The sequence below is a fragment of the Pipistrellus kuhlii genome, unplaced genomic scaffold (assembly GCF_014108245.1).
Source record: "Pipistrellus kuhlii isolate mPipKuh1 unplaced genomic scaffold, mPipKuh1.p scaffold_m20_p_1, whole genome shotgun sequence".
Lineage (NCBI taxonomy): Eukaryota > Metazoa > Chordata > Mammalia > Chiroptera > Vespertilionidae > Pipistrellus > Pipistrellus kuhlii.
In genome coordinates, this window is record NW_023425404.1 from 104691083 (window position 1) to 104717720 (window position 26638).

Here is a 26638-nt window from a genome sequence, read left to right on the forward strand (position 1 = left end):
CCCCATGCCTTCTAAATTTATATTTCTTGTGTAGTGTATCCATTTATGTGTAGCCCCTTCTCCAGATCCTGAATCCTGCTGTGAGCTCCCAGATGCCAGCCTGCATCCTTGGCTCTATCAGCCAGTCTCCCTTTTGGTCTGCCCTTTTTGTTTCATTTATCCATCTTTAGATGTTTCAATGCATAGTCTATCTAGTGTATTTTTTTATTATTATTAATTAATTTTTTTCCGCGGTGTCGCTCTCGGTTAAAAGGGCCGCCGGCAGAGCGCCGCAGGCCCCAGTTATGCGCAAGCAACTGCTCTGGCGCTGCAGCCTGACCCCCAGCGCCACACGCAGGCGCGGCAGGGGCTCAAAGGCAGCGCGACTCCAGTGTATTTTTGTGCTGAGCAGGGTAATTCTTTGTTGAGTTATAACTGTTCAAATTGTGAAAACTTCAAGGTGAGAGGCCAAGAGGATCTCATACTGCCATTCCTGACATCACTTGCCAAAGAGCTAAGCATTTCATATGATTCCATTTTCTTTCCATTTTTTGCGCATCAATTATACTTCTTTCTTTACATTGCTAGTAATTGATTTCAGGGTTAAGGTAAGAAATATATAGGATGAACCTGAAACATCTGACACCCCAGAAAACAAAGAAGTTATCAAAAACTTCTAGGATTATGTCTAAAGGAGCCAGTATGAATAAAATCTTACTGGCCAAACATGGAACACTCTGTACATCAGTAAAGATAATAAATGTAATTGTATAAAATATAAAATATGCCTAAATTCAAGGATTCATACTGGCACTAACATGCTTGGAAACGCACTCATTAGTTTGCCTTTCTGTATCTCAGGATAACCAAATAATTAATAATAGGAAGTTTTCCTTTTTAGAAGGATTCCTAATAAATGATAGGATTAGATTGTCGTCATCAACAATCTTATTGAATCTGTGGATCAATGGTACTGATATTACAAAAAGAGACCTGGTGGAAGTACATAACATTTTCCTCCTGATAGCAAGTATTTCTATCAAATAAATATGAATCTGAATCAAGCTCTAGATTTATAGAAATACTAGGGGCCCAAATTCATGTGGGCCACTAGGCTGCGGTGGGCACAGGGGTAAGTCTCAGCCCATCCTCCATACCTCCTCCTGGTCCCTCCCACTGTGGCCCCTGGTCCCCTCTCTGCTGGCAGCCCTGCTCACTGCTGCCACTGCTCCCACATGCTGATGGAGCCAGCCCTGCTCGCACTCATCGTCGTGTGGAGTGATTGGGGCCAGCCCCAGCAGCAGGTGCGAGCAGAGCTGGCACTGTCAGTGGATTTGAGTAATGGTTGCTGCCTCAATCGCCCCTCAGGAGCAGGGGGAGGTGGAGAAGCCCTCAGAGGTGATAGGGGCCATCGCCATCAGCATGTGAGAGAGATGGCTGCCAGCTCTGATGGCCGCTCAAGAGAAGGGGGAGGTGGAGAAGACCTGAGGGGCGATTGGGGCCAGCACCCACCACTTGAACTCACTGATGGTGCCAAGCAATCGGGGCTGGTGCCAGGCACCAGCAGCGGGTGTAAGTAGTGTCTCTAGCACTGGCAGTGGGTGCAAGCAGGGCTGGCGCCAGCAGTAGGAACCATGGCATGCAGGAGCAAAGAATTTTCAGTAACCACAAGAGGCTCACCCTGATAACAGCAACCAGTACCCCACCTTGGTCTGGCACCCTCACTCACCTGCTCCATCATCCCGCCATGGCCAATGACCACCATACTCTGTGTGTGCCCCTTAGTGGTCAGCACACATCATAGCAACCAGTTGTTTGGTTGTTCCACCATTCGAACTATTTGCATATTAGGATTTTATAGAGAGATAAAGGACTCAGCAACATGTTAAGCAATGCCATAGAGATGCAATCAGCAAAATACAGACTGGGAAACACTACAGAATAAATTATCTGGTTTTTGTTTTTGTTTTTGTTTTTCAACCAAAACTAAACAAAAAATTGCAAGAAAAAAGATGTGACCAGATTTTAAAAACACAAAAAAAAAACTTAAAAGTACTTATATGTACTTGCCCTAAGGGAAACATACAGATATCTTGGTGTGATCCGTGTATTCACTTCTAACCACAGATGTAGTTTTATTACTTTATTGTCATGATATCTTGATCGCTTTAGGTAAAATATTGAAGTATTCTGACTAGAAATGATGTAAAACGTTTCACTGTTCTTGAGTACATTCATAACCATTAACCTAAAAGAATTTAGAATACCTGCCTACATGTACATATCTTCCCTGTGACTTCCAAGTCAGTGGAATGTATCTCACTTGTGTGTTGGAGTGATGATCAATTTGCCTATTATTCTTTTATTAGATAGAAGGATTAAATAGGATAGAGGCATGGTGCAAGTGTGGGGGCCTGCTGGTTTGCCCTGAAGGGTGTCGCAGATCAGGGTGGGGGTTCCCTTGGGGCATGGGGCAGCCTGGGTGAGGGGCCTGTGGTGGTTTGCAGGCCAGCCACAACCCCTGGCAACCCAAGTGGAGGCCCTGGTATCTGGGATTTATTTATCTTCCATAATTGAAATTTTGTAGCCTTAAATGGAGGCCAAGGCAGGCCAGGGCAGGCAGAAACTTGGCTTCCTCCATCACCAGGGGAAACTTAAGCTTCACTCTCTCCAGCTCCATGGCTGCTGCCATTTTTGTTGGGATTTATTTATCTTCTATAATTGAAACTTTATAGCCTTAAGCAGAGGCCAAAGCAGGCCAGGGCATGCGGAAAGCTCGGCTTCCTCCATTGCCAGGGAAACCCAAGCCTCCTGTTCTCTCCGTGGCCACAGCCAACTTGGTTGGGTTAATTTGCATACTTGCTCCTGATTGGCTGTTGGGCATGGCTTGTGGGTATAGCAAAGGTGTGGTCAATTTGCATATTATTCTTTTATGATAACATAAAATAATGGAAGGAAATTGAAAATTGGCTATTTGGTTTCATGCATTAGGGAGTTGTTAATTCTCTTAAGATGATAATGCTATCATGGGTATGTGTTTAAATTATTTATTTTTTTAATATATATTTTATTGATTTTTTAAAAATATATTTTATTGATTTTTTACAGAGAGGAAGGAAGAGTGATAGAGAGATAGAAATGTCGATGAGAGAGAATCATCAATCAGCTGCCTCCTGCACACTACCTACCAGGGATGTGCCCGCAACCAAGGTACATGCCCTTGACCGGAATTGAACCCCAGGACCTTTCAGTCCACAGGCCGGCGCTCTTTCCACTGAGCCAAACTGGTGCCGGCTGTGTTTAAATTATTAATGTTTGGAGATGCATACAGAAATATCTTTAAACTAAATGAAACAATGTCTTAGAATGTCTTGTGTGTATTAATATGTTAATCCTTACCTGGAATATTTTTTCCATTGATATTTAGAAAGAGAATCATCCATGTGAGACCCATCGATTAGTTGCCTCCCACATGTGCCCTGATGAGGGCCAAGGATCAGGCCTGAAACCAAGTATGTGTCCTTGACTGGAGTAGAACCCAACACCCTTATGTCTGTGGGCTGATCTTCTAATCACTGAGAAAAACCAGCAGGGCTTTAATATACTTGGGGATATATAAATTATACCTCAATTAAAATAGTAACTAGGAACTTGAGGGAAGTGTGTAGGTGTGTAGACGAAGCAAGATTGGTCATGCATTGATGATTAATAAGCTGGTTGAATGGTAAATGAGGTTCGTTAAACTAAGCTCTTTTCTTTAGAAATGTTTGAGAATTACTGTAATAGACAAAACAAATCTCTAGAGTACAATGAAACTATTATGCTTATTAGATGTGTCCCAAAGTACTGAGTACATAAGTATTAAATGAACACTTACAAATTGATTAAAATATTATCAAGGTTTCTGTTATTGAGAATAACTCATGATTTACCAAAAACACTTCATTATTCCATTAAAGTTATTAATTAGGAAAAAAGTGGCCACAAAGATGTTAAAAAGAATAGGCCCAGTTTATCTGGTTAAAAAATATTTTTATATATAATCATTGTTAAATTAAGGATTTTCATCAAAATGTAGATAAGAATTTATCAAATTAATTATTCTATGTTAAGTTCAATGATAGAAGTATTCTTTAATTTCTTTTTCCCAAATCAAGATGAGCAGCTAACTCTGAGATCCCTAGCCCAAGCAGGAGTAGGTGAGGAGTAGCCTGCTTTCTCAGCTGCCGAATGCTTCTGAAAAGGATGATGAAGAACTTGCTGCAGAAGATAGACCTGGTAAACAATTTAAATAGATAAATATAGATTTTCTCCCTTAGGACAATTATTAATTTTCTAAATTTCTAACAAGGTAAGTTTTAAATTTATTTGAAAATATTAAAACATTTTACATTTTATTAAAACTTCAATTATAGTTGTTACAGAAAGTCCCTTAAGTACTAGTTTTATATTAAAACAGGAGAGTGAATATGTAGTGTCATGAAGACTACATATATATCCTAATTATTAAAATTCACAGTAGCTAAAGGATTATAATTTTCTGAAATATTAACAAAAATAAAACAAGGTCAATAATTTTCAATCATTCCAAATCAAGGGCATGATTCCAACTTAGACTGCTTCCTCATTTTGCCCCAAGTACTTAAGGAACTTTCTGTGGGACAATAGAAATTTTAAGTAACAACTATTACAATTTTGCCCCATGGTTATAAACTGAAATATCAAAGAGCACACTTCTTTAAATAATAATTCTAGGGGGAGATGTATATTTTTATCCAGTTATAAAATAATTAATTCATGGAGATGTAATGTACAGTATGGTGACTATATTTAATACTATATTGCATATTTGAAAGCTGCTGAGAGTAAATTTTAAAAGTCTTCAAGGAAAAAAGAGATTTTTATAACCATGTATGGTGATTGATATTAACTAGACTTATTGTGATGATCATTTTGCAATATGTACAAATATAGAATCATTATATTGCACACCTGAAGTAATATACTCAATTTAAACTATGTTCCCAGTGGATTTATTACTTTCTTGAGTTATGAAGATAATGCATAGTTGTTGTAGAAAACAGTGGATGATTATAATAAGAAAGTAAAGCCCAGAGATCAAATAGAGTAGACTACTATACTACCAATATTTTAAATAGAAAGACTGAGTGGTCATCCATCTTAGAGCCCTTCTTCAGCTCTCCCCAGGTATTTTCTATACACATCCTTTTATAAAAGTCAGTCTTAAATCTATCTGATCTCACCTACTAGTTTGAAAGCTCCCTGAATCAATTTCTATACTTCTCCACAGCACCTCACATAGAGTGGATTCTCAAGAAATGTTTGAAGCAAAAGGTAAACATAAGTTGTTATATGTAAAGGATTTCATGTAAAAAGTTTATCAAAATAAACTTTTTTTTCCTTTCCTGCATGGGAATGTACTTCTAGGTTCAGGTCTCTGGTAACCTGATGAGGTGAGGTGGTACATCAACTGTATCACCACACAACATTGCTACTGACTGAAAAATAGCTTCTGGCCTGGGAGAACTGTAAATCCCTTATAGAATCCCTAGGGCTTTCTTAGTGTGCTCTCAAGGCAGGTCTCCCGTGGGGACTCTAGAAACTACACCTATAGCCCTGACAATGGATATTGCTTTTTTATTTTTATTGAATTTATTGGGGTGACACTAGTTCACAAAATTATGTTTCAAATGTACAATTCTATAATTTATCATCTGTATTTGTATTGTGTCTTTGTCACTCAAAGTCAATTATTCTTCCATCACCTTTTATCTCCCCTTTATCTTTTTCCACCTCCCTCACCCCCCTTTCCCTCTGGTAATCACCATACTTTGTGTCTGAGTTGTTGTATTTTTGTTTGTTTGGAAAGAGAAAAGCACATATAGACTGGTAGTAGGTGCAGAGGTGCAGAAGAGTGAAGTTACGGAGGTGTGTGTGGAAAAGGGCTGGCAACTGGGTACACTGTGGTCTTTTTCAATCAGGAGGGAGATACAAACTCCCGACTGCTCTGAATTCCAGTACTGGTGAGATTTTGGAGACCCAGACTCAGACAGGGAGAAACTGGACTGTCTGGTATTGGACTGGAACACAAGGGTGGCTTTCTCTCAGAGGTGGTTGCAGCATTCATTGTTCCTTCACAGGGCCGCGGGACACTAGAGACCCAGGGACCTATCTGGGGCAGGGCCAACAGGCAACCATTGCTGCTTGCACCACCCTGTGATTCCCTGAGACCACACCCCACCCAATTTACAACCCCTCCCAAGCTGTGTGCAGAGAGGTTTGCATATGAATGGCCTGGCCTTTTGCAACCTAACCTAACGAACTGCAACTGGGTCAAAGAACCCCAGAGCTTCTAAAAGAAGGCCTAAGGCTCGTCAGCAGCCTGTACTGCTTCACAGCTGTGCCTCATCTGGGCACCTCCAAACCCCAAACTAAAAGGAAGAATCTGCATATCTCTGTAGCTCCTGCTGGCTGGCCTCAGGAAAAAGTTGACTATGCACCTCCTTGGAGATCCAAGAGCCAGTGGACCCAGTGGTCAAAGTGAGACCACACCAGACACACTCGGGGGGAAGACTCTGTGAGCACCAAAGCCCCACTGAAGCAAGTCCTGTCCCATAAGGGTATTTCCAGCACAGCAGTTCTCCCATTGTAGACACAACTAGTTTTACAGCCATTTGGTCTGGAGGTCAATTCTTCCCAGTGATACCAACAGCAATCAAGGCTTAACTAATACAAGATTGTGCACACAACCCACAAAGGGGTGCATCAGGAGTGTCCACCTCAGGTAATTAGGGAGGCTGAGCCACTGGATCCTATAGGATACCTAGCACACAAAGCCACCCTATCAACACAGGGAAGCAGCCAAAATGTGGAGACAAAGAAACAGGTCACAAATGAAGAAATAGAGGAAAACAAACTACTGGATATGGAGTTGAAAACCATGGTTATAAGGTTACTCAAGAAACTTCTAGAAACCTCTGAGAAATATAATGAGACCCTCGAGGATATGAAAAAGGACCAACTAGAAACTAAGCGTACACTAACTGAAATAAAGAATAATATACAGAAATCCAACAGCAGACTAGAGGATCCCAAGAATCAAGTCAAAGATTTGGAATACAAAGAAGCAAAAACACCCAACCAGAAAAGCAAAAAGAAAAAAGAATCCAAAAAATATGAAGATAATGTAAGGAGCCTTTGGGACAACCTCAAGTATACCAACCTCTGATTTATGGGGGTGCCAGAAGAGAGAAAGCAAGATATTGAAAACCTATTTGAAGAAATAATGACAGAAAACTTACCCTACCTGGTGAAAGAAATAGATCTACAAGTCCAGGAAGCACAGAGAACCCCAAACAAGAAGACTCCAAAGAGGACCACACAAAGACACATCATAATTAAAATGCCAAGAACAAAAGACAAAGAGAGAATATTAAAAGCAGGAAGAGAAAAACAGCTAGTTACCTACAAGGGAGGACCCATATGACTGTCAGCTGATTTCTCAACAGATACTATGCAGGCAGATAGGAATGGTAAGACATATTCAAAGTGATAAGTAGCAAGAACCTACAACCAAGAATACTCTACCCAGCCAAGCTGACATTCAAGAGTTGAAGGGCAGATAAAGAGCTTCACAGATAAGAAAAAGCTAAAGGAGTTCATCAACACCAAACCAGTGTTATATGAAATGCTGAATGGTATTCTTTAAGAAAAGGAAGAAGAAAAAGGTAAAGATAAAAATTATGAACAACAAATGCATATCTATCAACAGTGAATCTAAAAATCAAGTGAATAAAAAAAAATCTGATGAACAGAATAACCTGGTGAGTATAATAGAATTGGGGGTATAGAACAGGAGTGGACTGACAATTCTTGGGGGGAAAGGATGTGAGGGGTGCCGGAAGAGACTGGACAAAAATCGTACACCTATGGATGAGGACAGTGGAGGGGGGGAAGGGCAGAGGGTAGAGTGGGAACCGGATGGAGGGAAGCTATGGGGAGAAAAAAGAGGAACAACTATAATAATCTGAACAATAAAGTCTTATATTTAAAAAAAGAACCAGACAGGAATGAAGAATAAAATATATGACATCAAAAACACACTGGTGTGGAATCTCAGAGGAAGGTGGAGGAGAATAAGTGGGTGAGGGTAATCAACCAGAGACCTTGTATACACATATGCATAACCCATGGACACAGATAATAGGGTGCTGAAGGCCTGGGGCAGGGAGGCGGGGCAGGCTGAAGGGGGTCAATGCGGTCAACAATAAAGATTTTTTTTAAATGGGCAAAGGACCTGAATAGACACAAACAATAGGGTGAAGACCAGGGTGGTCAGCAGGGGCTGGGCAGAGGGAGATTAAAGAAGAATGGGAGATATCTGTAATACTGTCAACAATAAAAAATAAAATAAAAAATTTAAATGTGACATAGTTAAAATTAATACAAATAAATGCAAAAAAGTCCTTACCTCTGAAAAATCATTCCTTTCTGCTTTTTGCACTGCAGACTCTGCCATCCAGTTCTTCAGCACGTATCTAGGATTAACAGCTTAAACAAGAGGGGAATGCAATTATTGGAATCATAAATTATTAGGTCAACACAGGTTGTTGAAATTACAGCTGAAATCAGATAATATTCAATAACTTTGCTGGAAGTCTCTAATGAGAAAAATTACCAGCATTAATCAATTTTGACTGTTTATAAACAACTAGAGGCCCAATGCATGAAATTTGTGCATGGACACGGTACCTAGGCCTGGCCTGCGATCAGGGCCATCTTCCCCGGCTGCTGGAAGCCAGCTCTGTCCCTGCTGCCAACCACCCCCAGTTCCCCGTTCATCATCGATCGGGCGATTGGAGCCTGCAGGCTGGGCGGGCGGGGGGAACCGAGAGATTGGCTGTTCCTGCCTGCTCGCCAGCCCACCCCCCACCACTGGGCACCCACTGTGTGTGGGGTGACCTTAGCTGGTGCTGCCCACATCCACCACCACCACCCAGCTCTGGCTCCCTATTCCCTATCGAGCTATCAGAGCCTGCTGGCAGGAGGAAGGAGCTCAGAGGTTGGCCAACAGGCCCTAATTGAGAGACGGGGATGGGGGCCTGTGGGTTGGGGGAAGCTCCTACATTGAGCGTCAGCCCTCTGGTGGTCAGTGCGTGTCATAGTGACCAGTTATTCTGCCATTCAATTGATTTTCTTATTACCCTTTTATTATATAAGATGTGCAGTATTTTTTTACCTGATGGTACTTTCTGAGCACTATGAGCAACATTTTTTCTTTTCAGTGTTTCAGCATTAAGTTGCCTATTTTGCTATGCTCAGTTGCTAAGCATTTCATAAAGTATGGAGAAAGTAGTGAGTTCATCTGAATTAAGCCCTTTATTCTAAGTGAAAAGGAGAGTTAAGGTCTGACATAAAGAGGACTGCTTAGTGCTGATGCTGCCAAGAGCATACAAAAAAGGTTACCTGCAGGCAAAACTCTTTATACAATGATATTTTTTACAGTAACAATATTAAATGCATTGTAACAATGGCACATGTAGAACAATTCCAGAAACTATGTCTTTATTTGAGATGAGACTTTTCCAAAATAATTTATCAATTGGGTGATATAAGGGAAGTTCTAGAGGCCTACAGAAATTACCATTTTGTGGTTCTCGTCAGCAGTTATCCGAGTGACTTGAATGGAAGGAACAAATTGCATTTCAACTTTTTATCTATCTTTATTTTTTTAATATATTTTTTATTAATTTCATAAAGGAATGGAGAGGGAGAGAGAGATAGAAACATCAATGATGTGAAAGAATCATGGATTGGCTGCCTTCTGCATGCCCCCCACCAGGGATTGTGCCCACTACCCAGGCATGTGTCCTGACTAGGAATCCAAACTTGATCTTCTGGTTCATAGGTTGATGCTCAACCACTAAGCCACTCTGGCTGGGCTCAACTTATTTTTAAAGATCTCATAAGATATGAGAGATAATTAAAAATAAATAAATAAATAAGTGTCCTGGGACTCAGCAATTCAAATTCTCTAAAAATATAGTCTACTGAGACAACTTTAAATATTAAAAATATTATTCATATTGTATTATTAAGGAAAACTATAAACCACTTAAAATCTTAATAAAGGGGAATGGTTAAGTAAAACATTATATATCTTTTCAAAGAAGTATTATATGGAACAACTAAAAATCTTACATTATAAAGAATGAAGCAGCAAGAAAAGCAGCTTATTTTATTTCTAGTGGGGAAAAAAAATCTTAAATTATAACCCTGTATGATTACTACTACATTTTCTCCTAATCAATACACACATAAAAGAGAGACTAGAAGAAAACACATAAAAAATTAAATAGTGCCTGGCCAGTATGGCTCAGTGGTTGATTGTTCACCTATGAACCAGGAAATCATGGTTTGATTCCCGGGCAAAGCACCTATTCAGATTGTGGTAGCAGGCTCGATCCCCAGTGGAGGACATGCTGCAAGCAGGCGATCCATGCTTCTTTCTCATTACTGATGTTTCTATCTCCGTCTCCCTCTCCCTTCTCTCTGAAATCAATAAAAACATATATGTATTTTTAATATATTTTTATTGATTTCAGAGATGAAGGGAGAGAAAGATAGAAACATCAATGATGAGAGAGAATCATTGATCACCTGCCTACTGGGGATTGAGCCTGCAACCAGGCATGTGCCCTTGACCAGAATCAAACTCATGACCTTTCAGTCTGTAGGCAAGTGCTCTATCTGCTGAGCCAAACCAGCCAGGGCTATATATATATTTTTTTAAAGTAAATAATAATTATCTTTAGGAATACAGATGTCTTTTATTCTTTTTACAAGCCTGCATTTTTCAAATTTAAAGAGTTCATAGACAATTACTTTAAAATAAAAACCCCTGCACACAAAATATACATAGGCCATCTTTAAACAAAATTACAACTACATACAATAAAAATTGTGGAAGCACTCAGCATAGGCTGAACACACACAAACACACACACACACACACACACACACACACACACAAAAGCTGAACACTTCAAATTATTAAGTTCAACTAATCTCTAATGGGCTGGCAATGAAGCTGGAAAATTGTAGTTTGAGTTATCATTTCTTTAATAAAATAAAAAATATATAAATTAAAATAAATCTGACTCAATTATTAAGTATTTATTAAAATAATTTTAAGAAAAATTATTTGAAGTTAGCATATTCAACTTTTTCTCCTTTCTCTTTTTGATGCCCAAGAGAAGGGATAAAGTAGAAAATTTCTTTTATTCTACTCTACCAAAGCTCAAGTCTCCAATATGAACTTGAGGCCACTATTTACCGGGTGTACCCATTAATAATGTAGATTTTGTAATCCAGGATAACACGATAATTTCAAGAGAAACAATCAAAAGTGCTTTATTCAAAGTAATGCACATCGCTAGCTACACATTTCCCCCATCTTTCAGGTAATTTGTGGATCTGTCCAAATAGAACTTTTCTTATTTTGAGGCAAACCATTCAGAGAGCCAATTTTCCACTTCTTTGCACGTTTTTTTTTTTTTTTTTTTTAGTTTTCCAAAGACACCTATAATTTTATTATCTAGAGATAATGTTGGTATATTTCTTTTCAGATCATTTATTTTTTTTAAATAAATTTTTATTGTTCATATTACAAATGTTCCCCCCCCCCATCTCCACTGCTCTCCTCCACTAGGTTCCCACCCCACCCTCTGCCCTTTCCCCACCCTCCATTGTCCTCATCCATAGGTACAGTTTATGTTCAGTCTCTTCCCACACCCCCTCTCTCCCCTTTTCCCCAAGAATCATCAGTTCACTCCCCTTCCATAGTTAATATTGTTCATCAGATATTTTTTTTAATTTCCTTGGTTTTTAGATTCACTTGTTGATAGTTACGTATTTATTGTTCATAATTTTTATCTTTATTTACTTTCTCTTCTGAAAGAACCCCCTTCAGCAGTTCATATAATTCTGGTTTGGTGGTGATGAACTCCTTTAGCTTTTTTTTATTAGTGAAGCTCTTTATCTGACCTTCGATTCTGAGTGATAGCTTTGCTGGATAGATTATCTTTGGCTGTAGGTTCTTACTATTCATCACCTTGAATATTTCTTGCCATTCCCATCTGGCCTGCATGGTTTCTGTTGAGAAATCAGCTGACAATCGTATAGGTGCTCCTTTATAGATAACTATTATACCTGCTTTGCTCTTGCTGCTTTTAATATTCTCTCTTTGTCTTTTGCTCTTGGAATTTTAATTATGATTTGTCTTGGTGTGGTCCTCTTTGGATTCCTTTTGTTTGGAGTTCTGTGCACTTCCTGGACTTGTAAGTCTAATTCTTTCACCAGGTGGGGGAAGTTTTCTGTCACTATTTCTTTCAGTATGTTTTCGATATCTTGCTCTCTCTCATCTTCTGGGACCCCATAATTCTGATGTTGGTTCGCTTGAAGTTGTCCCAGAGGTTTCTTACATTATCTTCAATTTTCTGGATTCTCTTGCCTTCTAGCTTCTGCGGAGGAGTGTCTTCTGGCTCTTTATGTTCCAAATCTTTGACTTGATTCTTGCAATCTTCCATTCTGTTTTTAGGACTCTGTATAATATTTTTTTATTTCAGACAATGTATTCTTTATTTCTTGTTGATCCCTTATCATTTCTTGTTGATTCCTTATTAATTCTAGTTGATCCCTTTTCATATCCTCATAGGTCTTATCGATCTTTTCTAGGAAATTCTTGAAAAACCTTTTAAGCGTAGATTTGAACTCTATATTCAGTCGCTTTTTGTCCTCCATTTTTTTCATTTGTGATCTATTTCATCTCGGCATTTTCCCAGCTTTCCTAATGGGGCAGGGTTTCAGGGTGGAGCCTACAGCCTTGGCTTCCATCAGCCCCGCCCTATGTGGCTCCTGAATCTGTGTTTCTCAGGGTCCTTCAGTACTCCTTGCAAGTGCCTCTGAGAGAAAGGTGCCCTCGATTTTCGCCTGCTACCAAACAGTCTAGGCTCTCCCCCAATGAGCCCGGTATTGAGGTTCAGTTCAGTTGGAAGTGGAGTTGGAGGTGGCATTCAGAGCAATCCAGGGCCCCTGTCTCCTTCCCACCAGGGCAATCCCGCGGCTCAGCCAACTGTCCCTTCTCTGCATGCAATGTGCGCACCTTAGGGACCTCCTTTTGCCGCTACCCCTGGTTCCGCCTTACAGCCCAGCTCCCTCTGTTTGAGCCTGGGTCTGGCCTAGAACTGGGGTTCAGAGCAGTTGGAACTGGGGCCCAGCACAGTCGGAGCTTTTATCTCCTTCCTGCTAGAGAATGCCAGCCAGCCTCCCTCCTCTCCGGCTCTGTCCTCTCCACACATGCCGCATGTCTCCGTACCTTAGGGTTTTACAGCTCCTCCGTGCTTCCTTCTGGCTTTCTCCTTGCTTCTCGTTGTAGAATTTCCAGTCAGTCGACTTTCCTGTAGTTCTGGGTAATGTCCATTTTATATTTTAGTTGTATTTTATTGAAATTGTTGTGTGTGGCTGCGGCTAGATGTCTACCTGAGCAGCCATCTTGGATTTTTTCTCTTTGCACGTTTTGAAGTGCTACTCAGAAAGTGTGTGTGCCATCAATCAGAACAAATAGTAGTCTGAAGGAGCAAGGAACTCTGAATATAGCGAGTGGGTCAATACTTCCCAGGCAAGGTCTTTTAACTTGTCTTTAATTGATTTCAAATGTGTGTCATCATAAAACAAAATTACTTTGCTATGTCTTCTAGAACACTCTGGTCATTTCATGATCAAAGTGTGGTTCAAATTGGTTGTTTTCAGTAGCAATCAGTATTAACGATTTCACCTGGTTTTAAAAATTCATAATGCACCAGACCTTCCTGATCCCACCGAATGCAGAGCATTGTCTTCTTTCCAAAGCGATTTGTCCTTGCAGTAGATGGTGATGGTTGACCTGGATCAACCCACGATTTTGTGCATTTGGGATTCTCAAAATAAATCCACTTTTCATCACCAGTCACAATTCGATGTTAAAAAAAAAAAAGACTTTCTTTCATGTAGTTGAAGCAATCTTTTACTGATGACTTTTTGGTTTTCCATTTGTCTTTCGTTCAGTTGATGTGGCACCCATTTTCCTTCCTTTAAAATCTTTCCCATTGCTTGTAAGCAATCGGAAATTGTTTGCTGAGCAACATATAATCTTTCTGCAAATTGTTTTTCAGTTTGACACGCATCTTCATCCAATATTGCTTGTAATTGCTGGTCTTCAAACCTTTTCGTTGACCTGAACATTCTTTTTCTTTCACATCGAAATTATCATTTTTAAAGCATTTAACCAGTATTCACAAGTATCTTGAGATAAAGCATGTTCACCATAAGCTTCCCAAAGTATTCAGCAGCATATTTTTTCAAAATAATGAATTAAAATTTCCCGCAAATGCTCTTTTTTTTAGCATGTAATTCGACATTTTTAGGTGTAAAAATATCTATGTTAACACCTTCAGAAAATTTGGCATATGAAGTTTTGAAGCTTGTTGTCAATACAACAAAATGGTATGCATAGCAAATCGTACATATATCAGCATATGTGTAACTCCATCTATTGAAGAAAAAAAAAAACCACATTATTGCACTCCCCATTAAAATACCAACGACATCTTTCACTGACCTAGAAAGAACTCTCCAAAAGTTCATTTGGAATAATAAAAGACCCCGAATAGCCACAGCAATCCTGAGAAAGAAGAGTAAAGTAGGAGGGATCTCAATACCAGACTTCAAACTATATTACAAAGCCACTGTTCTCAAAACAGCCTGGTACTGGCACAAGAACAGACATATAGATCAATGGAATAGAATTGAGAACCCAGATATCAACCCAAATCACTATGCTCAATTAATATTTGACAAAGGAGGCACAAATATACAATGGAGTCAAGACAGTTTCTTCAATAAATGGTGTTGGGAAAATTGGACAGACACATGCAAAAGAATGAAACTAGATCACCAACTTACACCATGCACAAAAATAAACTCAAAATGGATACAGGACTTAAACATCAGATGGGAAACCATAAAAATACTAGAAGCATCCACAGGCAGCAAAATCTCAGACATATGCCAAAAGAACTTCTTCACTGATACTGCCCCTAGGGCAATGGAAGCTAAAGAGAACATAAACAAATGGGACTACATCAAAATAAAAAGCTTTTTTTACAGCAAAAGAAATCATCAACAAAACAACAAGAAAGCCCACAGTGTGGGAGAACATATTTGCAAATAATACCACTGATAAAGGTTTAATCTCCAACATTTACAGACAGCTTATACAACTAAATAAAAGGAAGATGAATGATCCAATTAAAAAATGGGCAATGGACTTAAATAGAATATTTTCAAAAGAAGACAAAAGGAAGGCCAAAAGGCACATGAAAACATGCTCAAAGTCACTAATTGTCTGAGAGGTGCAAATCAAAACAACAATGTGGTACCATCTCACACCTGTCAGAATGGCCAACATCAACAAATCAACAAATGACAAGTGTTGGCGAGGTTGCGGAGAAAAAGGAACCCTCGTGCACTGCTGGTGGAATGCAGACTGGTGCAACCACTGTGGAGAACAGTGTGGAGTTTCCTCAAAAAAACTGAAAATGGAACTCTCATTTGACCCAGTAATCCCACTCCTAGGAATATATCCCAAGAAACTAGAAACACCAATCAGAAAGGATATATGCATCCCTATGTTCATAGCAGCACAATCTACAATAGCCAGAATTTGGAAAAGCCTAGGTGCCCATCAGCAGATGATTGGATCCAAAAAGCTATGGTACCTCTACACAATGGAATACTATGCTGCCATTAAAAAGAAGGAATTCTCATCATTTGCAGCAACCTGGATGGAATTGGAGAACATCATGCTGAGTGAAATAAGCCAATCATTGAAAGAGAAACACCACATGACCTTACTCGTTTATGGGTAATAAAGAACATTATAAACTGATGAACCAAAAGATAGATATAGAGACAGTAAAGCAACAAGCAGACTGCCAAATTACAGCGGGGAGGGGAGGAAGATCTGGGGGAGATAATAGATCAACCGAAGGACTTGTATACATGCATATAAGTATAACCAATGGTTATAAAACTCTGGGGAGGGAGGGTATGTGTGGGAGGGAGGGGGGCAAAAAAAAATCAATAAAATATATATTTTTTTAAAAGTCCGCATTATTAATCGGTACACCTAATAAATTTACACTGGAAGGAAAAATAAGACATTTGTGGGCTAGCATTTTGAATCTGTGCCAGTAATCTGCATTCTGACGCATACTCTTGCTTGCTGATAAACTTCATTCTTGATGCTTGTCCTGCCTTGCAGAACCTGTTTCATGGAATACTCCCATTTTACAGAGGTCATAAGCCATGAAATATATACAATCCCGAGGGTGTTGGCAGCACTGGCGCCAGTCAGGACTCTGGGTGTAATCTCACTTCCCCCATCCCAATTCACGGAGGGCTGCAAAGCCCGCGAGAAGTCCGGAAGCCTGATCCATATTTAGAGGACAAAGGAACTAAGGGCATAAAGGAAAAGCTGCGTCCATATTCATCGCTCAGGATTTGGAGACTGACTCCTTGAGTCATTAAAGGATCCTGTTCTGACTCCTGAGTGCCTGATTAATTATTTTCCTGTGCCACCTGGCAGCTTATCTATAACAAAGCTATCACTTTAACACAGCAATTTTCAACCTTTCTATCTCATAGTGCACACAAACCAATTAATAAAATTCTGCAACACGCCAGAAAAAAAAATGTTATATTTTTTGCAGGTCTGACAAAAAAAAAAATAGATATAATTCTGAATCATTCATACCAGATGGCTATTGTGTTGGCTGTTGTCATTTTTTAACTTAACAATCTAAGGAAAAAGAGGTCAGTGCCCCTTACTAAATAGTCAGGTATTGAATGCATGTTTTATCCTCCCCTCCCCCACGACAGGGACTTTATTTTGGGATTGCTGGGGCGGGGGGGGGGGGGGGAGGAACTGGAACTGGTAGATAAGGGGGAAGGGGTTTCTCAATTTGCTTTTTACTTTAGTGCAGGTTGCCTGGAGGTTGGGATGAGTGAGAATGCTGTAGAGGTGAGAGGAGAGGAAAAGGGAAGGTCATGGAATGGACACTCCCTTAGGGAGCAAAGCCAGGACCAGGATAGTGGGACCACTGGTGGGGAGCGAAGGCACTCTTCATATACTGAGACTCAACCAAGGTCACTGCTGGATGGCAACTTCCCCAAGCTCACGGCCCCACCCCGGCTTCGGCTTCTGACCCAAATACCTCACCTGCTAGCTTCCTCAACTTACTGTGGAGAGGAGGAGGATGAAGATGCAGGGAACAATGAAACTCCGCCTCCGGGTTCCTTGCCTGGGAGAATTGCTCACTCAGACTGCCCTGAAGTCCTAGCTAGAGTCAGAAGGTCAGGAAGCCACGTTGCAGGCAGGGAAACAACTGTGCCCTTCCCCACTCCTCTTGACCCTCTGGCCCTCCCCAGCTCCTCCCATAAGACTGCAACTCATGGACTGATCCTTGTATATCTCACCTTCATCCTTGTGTATCTTTGCCAGGTCCCCTGGTCTGGCAGCCTGCCAGCTAGCAGATCGCTGCAGTACTTGGAGTGAGTCGGTATGGCGCAGCTACCTGTGGGAGGCCTCTGTGACCACGTGGAAGATAGCCCTGACGCTGCGCCCAGAGGACCAAGAGAAACACTCCACGTGGAACACGGCCCCTACCTGCCTGGCCAGCTCAGTACTCTGCTCTCGTGTAACGGAAAAGCCACTGCTTGGACAGCTCCCTCAGTGTGTGGGCCAGGTTGGTCCCCATGTCCATTTTACAGCCAACCAGCACAACCTTGGCATCAGGGCAAAACTCATGAGTCTCCCCTTGCCACTTCTTGAGGAGACTGGCCATGTTTCTGGTCACTAAGCAGATGAGTACAACATCTGAATCAGGATAGGCCAGGGGCCAGATGTTAACACAGTAAGAGGAACCTGAAGTACCCCACATGTTGAGCACAATGCGGCACTTGTCTACTTAAAACTCCCAGTGTAGTTTTCAAACATGGTGGGGATGTAACTCCAGGTGTAGGCATCCTTAGAGAATACCCTGATGCACTCTGAATCCTTCGCCACAATCTTGCAGCAGCCACTCTTCCCCTCTATGGTCCTGGCTACATGCCACACAAGCCCCCTACTGCTGCCTGGCAGCCAGATCTGAATTTCCATCAGCCTGGCTCACACTGTTTGCTCCACCCTGATAATTTCCTGAGATCACACCCCATACAATATCCCAGCTATTTGCAGCATCTTTTCCATATGAATGGTCTATGCTGGTTCAGGTTTCAGACTTTCCTAAAATCTCTCAAACAAGCAGCAGCTGGTGTCACAAGACCCATACTTATCAATAAGGGGCCCAAGACAGCTTGGCCTTGCCAGTGTACTTCTAAGCCCAACACAAGTAGCAGCCATCTGAAGATTGCTCTGTATCTTGTGCTGTATGGCCCCAGGCAATGGTTGACTTTGTACCTCCCAGGAGACAGAGCCAGTGCACCCAATGGACAGCTTCAGACAATAGCAGATTACAACTCTACACATCCACAAGCAATACACTCAAGAGGCAGGCTCAGTAAGCACCAAAGCCCCACTGAAGCAAGACCTGCTCCACAGCAGTGTCTCCTGCACAGCAGCTCTTCCACTCTAGTAGCAGCTGGTCTTCACAGCAGATTGGCCTAGAGGTCAATTCCTCCTTGTGATACCAATAGCAATCAAGGCTCAACTACAACAAAACTGTGCACACAGCCCACACAAGGGCATACCTAGTGCCCAGTTCAGGTGACTGGGGAGGCTGATCCACTGGGCCCCACAGGACACCTACTAAACAAGGCCACTCTACCAATTCCAGGAGACATAGAAGATCCACCTAATACACAGAAACACAGGGAAGCACCCAAAATGTGGAGATAAAAAGTCATGTCACAAATGAAAGAACATGAGAAATCCCCAGAAAAAGAACTAAATGAAAGGGAAGCAAGCAAACTACTAGATACAGAGTTCAAAACAATGGTTAAAAGGTTGCTCAAGGATCTTAATGAGAGCTTCAAAGGACTTAGTGAGATTTACAAGGATCTTAGTGAGAATTTCAAATATATGAAAAAGGATCAGCCCTAACTGGTTTGGCTCCATGGATAGAGCGTCAGCCTGCAAACTCAAGGATCCCAGGTTCGATTCCAGTAAAGGGAATGTATTTTGGTTGTGGGCACATCCCCAGAAGGGAGTGAGGGGGGTGCAGGAGGCAGCTGATAGATGTTTCTCTCTCGTTGATGTTTCTAACTCTATCCCTCTCCCTTCCTCTCTGTAAAAAATCAATAAAATATATTTAAAATTTTATAAAAAGAAAAAGGATCAGTCAGAAATTAAACATACTCCAACTGAAATAAAGAACAATTTACAGGGATTCCATAGTAGAGTAGAGGATTCCAAGAATCAAATATAAAAAAGCAAAATACACCCAATCAAAAGAGCAAAAAGAAAAAATAATTCAAAAATACAAAGATAGTGTAAGGAGCCTCTGGGACAACTTTAAGCATACCAATATCTGCATTATGGGATACCAAAAGGAGAAGAGAGAGAGCAAGATATTGAAAATCTATTTGAATAAATAATGACAGAAAACTTCCCCTATGTGATGAAAGAAATAGACTTACAAATCTAGGAAACATAGGGAGTCCCAAACCAAAGGAGGCCCACACCAAGACACATCATAATTAAAATGCCAAAGTTAAAGAGAGAATCTTAAAAGCAACAAGAGAAAAGCAGTGAAGAAGAAAAAGTTTTTTAAAAATATGGACAATATAATGGCAATAAATATGTATCTATCAACAATTGAATCTAAAAATCAAGTAAACAAACAAGGAATCTAAGGAACAAAATAAACTAATGAATAAAACAGAACCAGAGGTATGGAAACATGGAACAGACTGAAGAATTTCAGAGGGAAGGGGGGGATGGGGTTGGGAAGAGATTAGCCAAAGAACTCATATGCATATATGCATTACCTATGGACACAGACAATAGGGTGGTGAAGGCCTGGGGCAGGGTGGGAAGCTGGTAGAGGAAAGCAATGTGGAGATCAAAGGAGTATATCTGTAATACTCTCAACAATAAAGATTTTTTTTTTTTAAGTAGCAAGATGTGATTCAATTGCCAGATTCTAAAACTCATGTTATTTCCACCATAACCTAAGCCATTTTCCTATATCTCCACCATCTTTTAAGATTACATTAAGACTATATTACTTACAGTATGCAAATTTATTAAACACAGAGTTTTCATACCCTGAGTTAAAATTACACACTAGAGTCCTGACCAGTTTGGCCAGGACCAGTGTGGCCCAACATTAGAGTGTTGGGCCATGGACTAAAAGTTCTCAGGTTCAATTCCCAGTCAGGGCACATGCCTGAGTTGCAGGCTCAGTCCCCAGCAGGGGGCGTGCAGGAGGCAACTGGTCAATATTCCTCCTGATGTTTCTAACTCTCTATCCCTCTCCCTTTCTCTCTGTAAAAAATCAGCAAAAATATATATTAATTTTAAAAATCACCTATTAGAATTAGAAAGTTCATAAATGATATTTCATCTCAACTAAATTTATTCATCTAGAATTCTTCTAGTTTTTTTTTAAAAAAAAACTCAGTTCCCTCACGTAATTACTTCTGATTTTTAAAATGTTGCTTTTATGTAATTATTTAAAGTTTTTAAAACATCAAAGTGATTACTTACTCATCATTCTCTTTCTTCTTTCAAAATCTGAATCATTCATGTTACTGAAAATAAATAAAACAAAAGACAAAATTATCTATCATCTTTCCAAAATATATCTTTTTTCCAAAAGGGTAGAAATTACTTCATAAGACAAATATTGAAAACAAAAATTTTAATCACATTGAATCATTATCTAAAAGGAATATAGAAAATACTGAGTTGAATAACATATAAAATATTACTTTGTTTAATTATTTTAGATAATACCAAACCTTTTACTTTTGCAAGCTAAAAATATTTGTCTAAAAATAGTAAAAATTGGCTGAAATCTTTCTTTACCTTAAACAGTTTTCCGAAAATATTTTACCTTTTTCTTGATTACTCAAAGTAATCTTTATAAATAGATGTCAGTGGCCATTAAACTGCTCCTGTGTGTCCTGTGGTTTTCTTCAGCTGCGTCTACCTACAACTCCTTTACTCTTTCTTGTTTGTTGCTTCTAATTCATTTGTTACAAAACAAAGTAACTTCTTAAAATTGTACAAGATGTGCCAATAAGTAAAAACTGGATAAAAGCCTGAGGAGTTCTCCGGCTACAGGGCTTAGGAAGCCGGGGAACTGTGTCATTAGAGAGCTGAGGTGAACAGAAAAGTGCGCTCCTCGCGGGTGATGTGTTACTACAGACGCCTCAACCAGTGCAAGGTGCCCAGGAGTGAAGGTAATGGTAAAAAACGAAAAGGGAGGGACCTCATGGATTGACTCAGCTAAAGTATCTAATACGTCACATGCTTTTTTATAAATCATTAGATTACCTTACCTCTTCAGTCTCACAAGGTACTGGGACACCCAGGCAGGAAAGAGTTCATGTTTTGAAATCATCTTCAGTGCCCAAAATTGCTAAATGAAAATATAGTATTAGACTGCTTATTCTATTAATGTCTGTTCGGTTTAACTCCGTGTTTCTTTTAATTACATTCTTATATTATCCATATTTTTAAAGTATACTATTTCAAGTAGAAATATATTAAAAATAAATACTAATATATATATATACATAGATATGTGTGTGTGTGTGTATAACATATATATACATATGAATATATATAATTCAATTCCAAAACTCTAATTCATAGACATCCATGTAATGGCATGATGTAAGAGAAATGAAAAATATACAAAGTTCTTACCAATAGAGATTACATACACATGAATACTTGTATTACCAAGTTTTCCTTTAAATATGGAATTTCCTTAAAATAATTTACTTTTAATAACTTAATTTGCAACTGCATTTTATTTAGTCATCTATTCATTTAACAAATAATTATGCAACATCAACTATTGTTAGGAATTTTATTAGGTGGGAAGGATATAAAAATTAGTAAGACTTTAAAAAAAAAAAAAAAAAAAAAAAAGCCAAAGCTGAAGAGAGTCAGCCTGGGGACTGAAGGGTCCCGGGTTCCATTCCGGTCAAGGGCATGTACATTGGTTGCGGGCACATCCCCAGTGGGGGGTGTGCAGGAGGCAGCTGGTCAATGTTTCTCTCTCATCGACGTTTCTAACTCTCTATCCCTCTCAATTCCTCTTTGTGTAAAATCAATAAAATATATATATTTTTTTAAATTAGTAAGACATGTCCCACCCTGGCCGGGGTAGCTCAGTGATTAGAGCATCAGCCCACGCACCCAGGGTTTGTTCCTAGTTGCTGGGTTGCAGGTTTGTTCCCCACCGCTGGTTGGGATGGTTGCAGAAGGCAACCAGTCAATGTGTCTCTCACAATGAGGTCTCTCTCTGTCTCTCTGTCTCTCTCTCTTTTCTCTCTCTTTTCTCTCTCTTTCTCTCTTCTCCTTCCCTCCCTCCCTTTCACTCTCTGCAAAGCAATGGAAAAAATATCCTCTGGCAAAGATTAATGGAAACAAAAGACATGGTCCCTGTATTTAAGGAAAGTGTGTAAACAAATATTCAATTCCATTTTTAAAATATACATATTTATAAATATATATGAGTGCTATAGGAATCTATCTATCTATCTATCTATCTATCTATCTATATATATATATATATATATAAGCTTAATATGCAAATTGTCCCTGCAGGAGTTCAACCAGGAGATGGATCTTTCTCTATGACACGCACTGACCATGAGGAGACTGTGCGGAAAGAAGGAAGGCCCCAGCCAGCAGCTGGAAGGCCCTGATCAGCCCTGAATGCCAGCCAGGCCTAAGGACCCTACCCATGCACAAATTTCATGCACCAGGTCTCTAGTACTCTAGTGTGTGTGTGTGTGTGTGTCTGTGTGTGTGTCTGTGTGTGTGTGTGTGTGTGTGTGTGTAAACGAAGGATAATGGAACACAAAAGAATGAGCAATTAGCTCCACCTAAAAGTCAGGGGGTTGAAAAGGTTTCATATTCCAAAGACAGAAATGAACTGTTTTAAATGATTAAAAGTGTAATGTGCTCTTCACAATTAAATTTTCCCAACTCTTAGTAATTTAACTATTGATATCTGTCAAAGACTTGAAGAAGTCACTTTAACATTACTTCATCTCAGTTTTCTACATATTAAATGATAATTAGTTCTGATAGATTCATCATTAATAATTTTTTCAATTATATCAAAGATTCTTATTGGTTAACATTTTTCTGTATTTCCCACTGAGTAGGTAGACATTTTTTAATTCAAATCATTCCTTGAAATGTAATTTAAGGCTATCCATGCCCATGAGAAAGATAATTGTTCTTATAATTACTATGGTCCATACCTATCTTTACAATAACACTTCTATGCTTCTTTTTCAAAGAACACTAGTTTAACTCTCATTTCTGACACTGACAGCTATTTTTGTTTTAAAATAGTTGTAAATAAGTGGTCAGAGCTAAATGAAGCCTCTGGTAGTATAATTTCTATCATGGCACCTTCCTTTAAACTCCATGTGGAGATTATGCTGAAATAACAGAAGTCTGAAATCTCTACTGTTAGACAACATTATTGAGCACCAATTAGGTAGGCATTATTACTAATCCTATACGAAGGATGAAACAAGTGAGGGTTAGAGAAACTGAGTAACGTGTACAAACTCACACAGCCTGTCAAAGGGGAATCCTGAATTTGAAGCACCTAATCTGCTGCCACTACAGAATACTTCCCCCTAAACATACGCATGAAAAAGACTGTGAAAACTCCACCGGACTCTAATCCCAAACTTTATGACTTAGCCCAAAATACTTCCCATTGGTGACGGCCTGGATCAACAGACTGAGGAAAGAAGTGGTCCATCCTTTTTTTTAAATGAAAAAGAGCTTGGGAATTACTAGGAGTGTGAACTCTGGGGAAAGCTGCCTGTATTTTAATCCATCCAAACTTTTACTAGCTGTGTGACCTGGCACTAGTTACCTAATTAATCTCTCTATGCCTCCATTTCTTTATCAGTAAAATAGAGATCACAATGGTATTACCTTATATGTTATGTCACAGATTTTATATATAAATGTTTAGAATAGTGTCTAGAACCTAATAAGGACTCAAATGTTAGCTATTACTGTTACTATATTATTAATAAATTTTTCTTATTTTGTAAAATATTTACTAGAATTCCTATCCCAGAATAAACTGTCAAGAACAGTGAGTTCTCAATAAGTATGTGTTGAATGAGTGCATAAATGAGGCTAAATATCTTCTGAATTATAAAAAGATAACATTATAGAGAATGTCATGAAAGATAATGAAGAAGTTAAAATTAAAAAAAAATAAGACTAGTTTTTAATCTAAACAATGATAAAAACAATAACTGTAATATATAAGACTGAGACCTTAAAAACAGATATATGTTTCTAAAAATATATAATAGATATAAATCTCTGGCAATACCCATGTTATTCCATAAATAATATATTCAATGTATTGTAATTGAAATGAAAAGGCAACATATACACTTTTTTTGTTGTTGTTAATCCTCACTTGATATTTTTCCATTGATTTTTTTTTTTAGAGAGTGGAGAGGCACATCAATTAGTTGCCTCCCACATGTGCCCCGACCAGGTACGTGTCCTAGACTGGAATCGAACCCAGAACCCTTCAGTCCACAGGCCAACACCTATCCATTAAGCCAAATCGGCTAGGGCGGCAACATATATTTTTTAAAGTGAATTAAGTGCAGCCACTTCGAAAACAGTTTAAAATTTAAAATTTAAACAAATTTACTAAACCATCCAACAATTCCACTCCTAGAATATACACAAGGGAAATGAAACATATGTTCACACATAAACTTGTATACAAATGTTCAGAGCAGTATTTATTCACAATATCCAAAGATGGAAATGGCCCTACTGCATCTGTAAAATGTGGTCTGTCTATACAATGAAATAAAGAGGCAAGAACTACTGATACAAGTTACAACATGAATGAACCTCAAAATATGCAAAGTGAAGAAGGCAGATGCAGAAGACCACATATTGTATGATTCCATTGATAGGAAATGTCTAGAAAGTGAAAACCTTGAGACGTAGAAAATAAATTAGGAGCTGCTGGGAGCTGGGCGTAGAAGCAGAGACTGACTGCAAGAGGGCACAAAGGACCAAGGTGCGATGGAATTGTTCCAAAATTGCACTGTGATCACTGCACAAATATGTAAATTAGTAAAAAAAAAAAATCACTGAATTGTATACTTAAGGGGAGTGAAATTTTATGGAATATAAATTATACCTCAATAATCCAGTTAAAAAAGCCAAATGTCACTAATGAATACCTGAGGAATGTGGAGCTCCTGTAACTGGCTTTGAGCAATCTCACTGAGCTGCCGAAATGTCATTGTGAAATCAGCTTCTGTCTTTTCCATGAGCTAATGAAAATAAGTATACTTATCAATCTCAGTTCTTTGAGAAGATGTTAATTAGTAATTCAAATGTTAATCAGAAAAAGAGATTAAATGATAAACTCACATGTAAGAGAAATGCAATTAAATCATCATCACCTTTCCTTTCTCCAAGTAGTCCCAATTTGGCTTTGAACAATTCTCTAAATCTAAAAGAAGAAATGTCAATTTAATATGTTATTAAAATTCTCACTACCAACCAGGATGCCATAACATGTGCATTCAAAAAGGACAAACCTTGTGTAATAGAGAACTGGATATCCCTCAAGAATCTGAGCGGCACTATAGGAAGAAAAAAGGAAGAGTTAAACCTTGGTTTAAAATTATAATTTTTTAATATATTTTTTATTGATTTCAGAGAGAAAAGAGGGAGAGAGAGAGAGAGAAACATCAATGATGAGAGAGAATCATTGATTGGCTGCCTCCTGCATGCCCCCCACTGGGCATGTGCCCTTGACTGGAATTGAACCCGGGACCTTACAGTCCACAGGCCAAGGCTCTATTATTAAGCCAAACCAGCTAAAATTAGCATTCTTGAATTACATTCTACAAGAACAAAAAGAACCTTCTCATGTATTAAATAACATTAGACTATGCACTACTGATTCTTATTTAGTGATTTAATTATATATCATACTAGAGGAGGGGGCAGTTTCCCTCAACCCGACCCTCTCCAAATCCGGGACTGCAAGCTCCTAACTGCTCACTTGCCTGCCTGCCTGATAGCCCCTAACCGCCTCTGTCTTGGCCCCACCACCACAGTTTCATTAGGAAGAACATCTGAAATGATGTCCAGAAGGTTTGGCTGTCCAGTCTAATTAGCTTTTATTATTATAGATCACAGAGAAAATTATCAATACAAATTTATTGTCTCAAAGATTTGGATATAGTATAAATCATACCATGTCATTCCTGAAAATACTACTAAATATAATTAGATTACAGATAAATGTTGATATAAATGTGTATGTTTTGGTAT

At 39.2% G+C, this 26638-nt stretch overlaps 1 protein-coding gene, 1 non-coding gene and 1 pseudogene across 5 annotated transcripts in view; all 3 read right to left on the reverse strand.

The window, feature by feature from the left end:
- Positions 1-231: 231 nt before the first annotated feature.
- LOC118710751 lies at positions 232-363 on the reverse strand. The gene has a single exon (XR_004985515.1). It is a non-coding gene; the product is annotated as a small nucleolar RNA SNORA76 (small nucleolar RNA).
- Positions 364-4126: 3763 nt separating this feature from the next.
- LOC118730651 (protein adenylyltransferase SelO) overlaps positions 4127-26638 on the reverse strand; it is a 53579-nt gene continuing 31067 nt past the window's right edge. For all 4 annotated transcript variants that reach the window (XM_045587757.1, XM_036458727.2, XM_045587756.1 and 1 more), the window contains 7 exons: positions 25897-25941; positions 25727-25808; positions 25534-25626; positions 21604-21683; positions 20807-20850; positions 8471-8550; positions 4127-4254 (listed from right to left, as the gene is read on the reverse strand). In XM_045587757.1, coding sequence (XP_045443713.1) covers positions 4132-4254; positions 8471-8550; positions 20807-20850; positions 21604-21683; positions 25534-25626; positions 25727-25808; positions 25897-25941 — 547 coding nt within the window. In that variant the 3' untranslated portion in view covers positions 4127-4131. The remainder of the gene's footprint in view (positions 4255-8470; positions 8551-20806; positions 20851-21603; positions 21684-25533; positions 25627-25726; positions 25809-25896; positions 25942-26638) is intronic.
- LOC118706931 lies at positions 17090-18256 on the reverse strand (annotated as a pseudogene).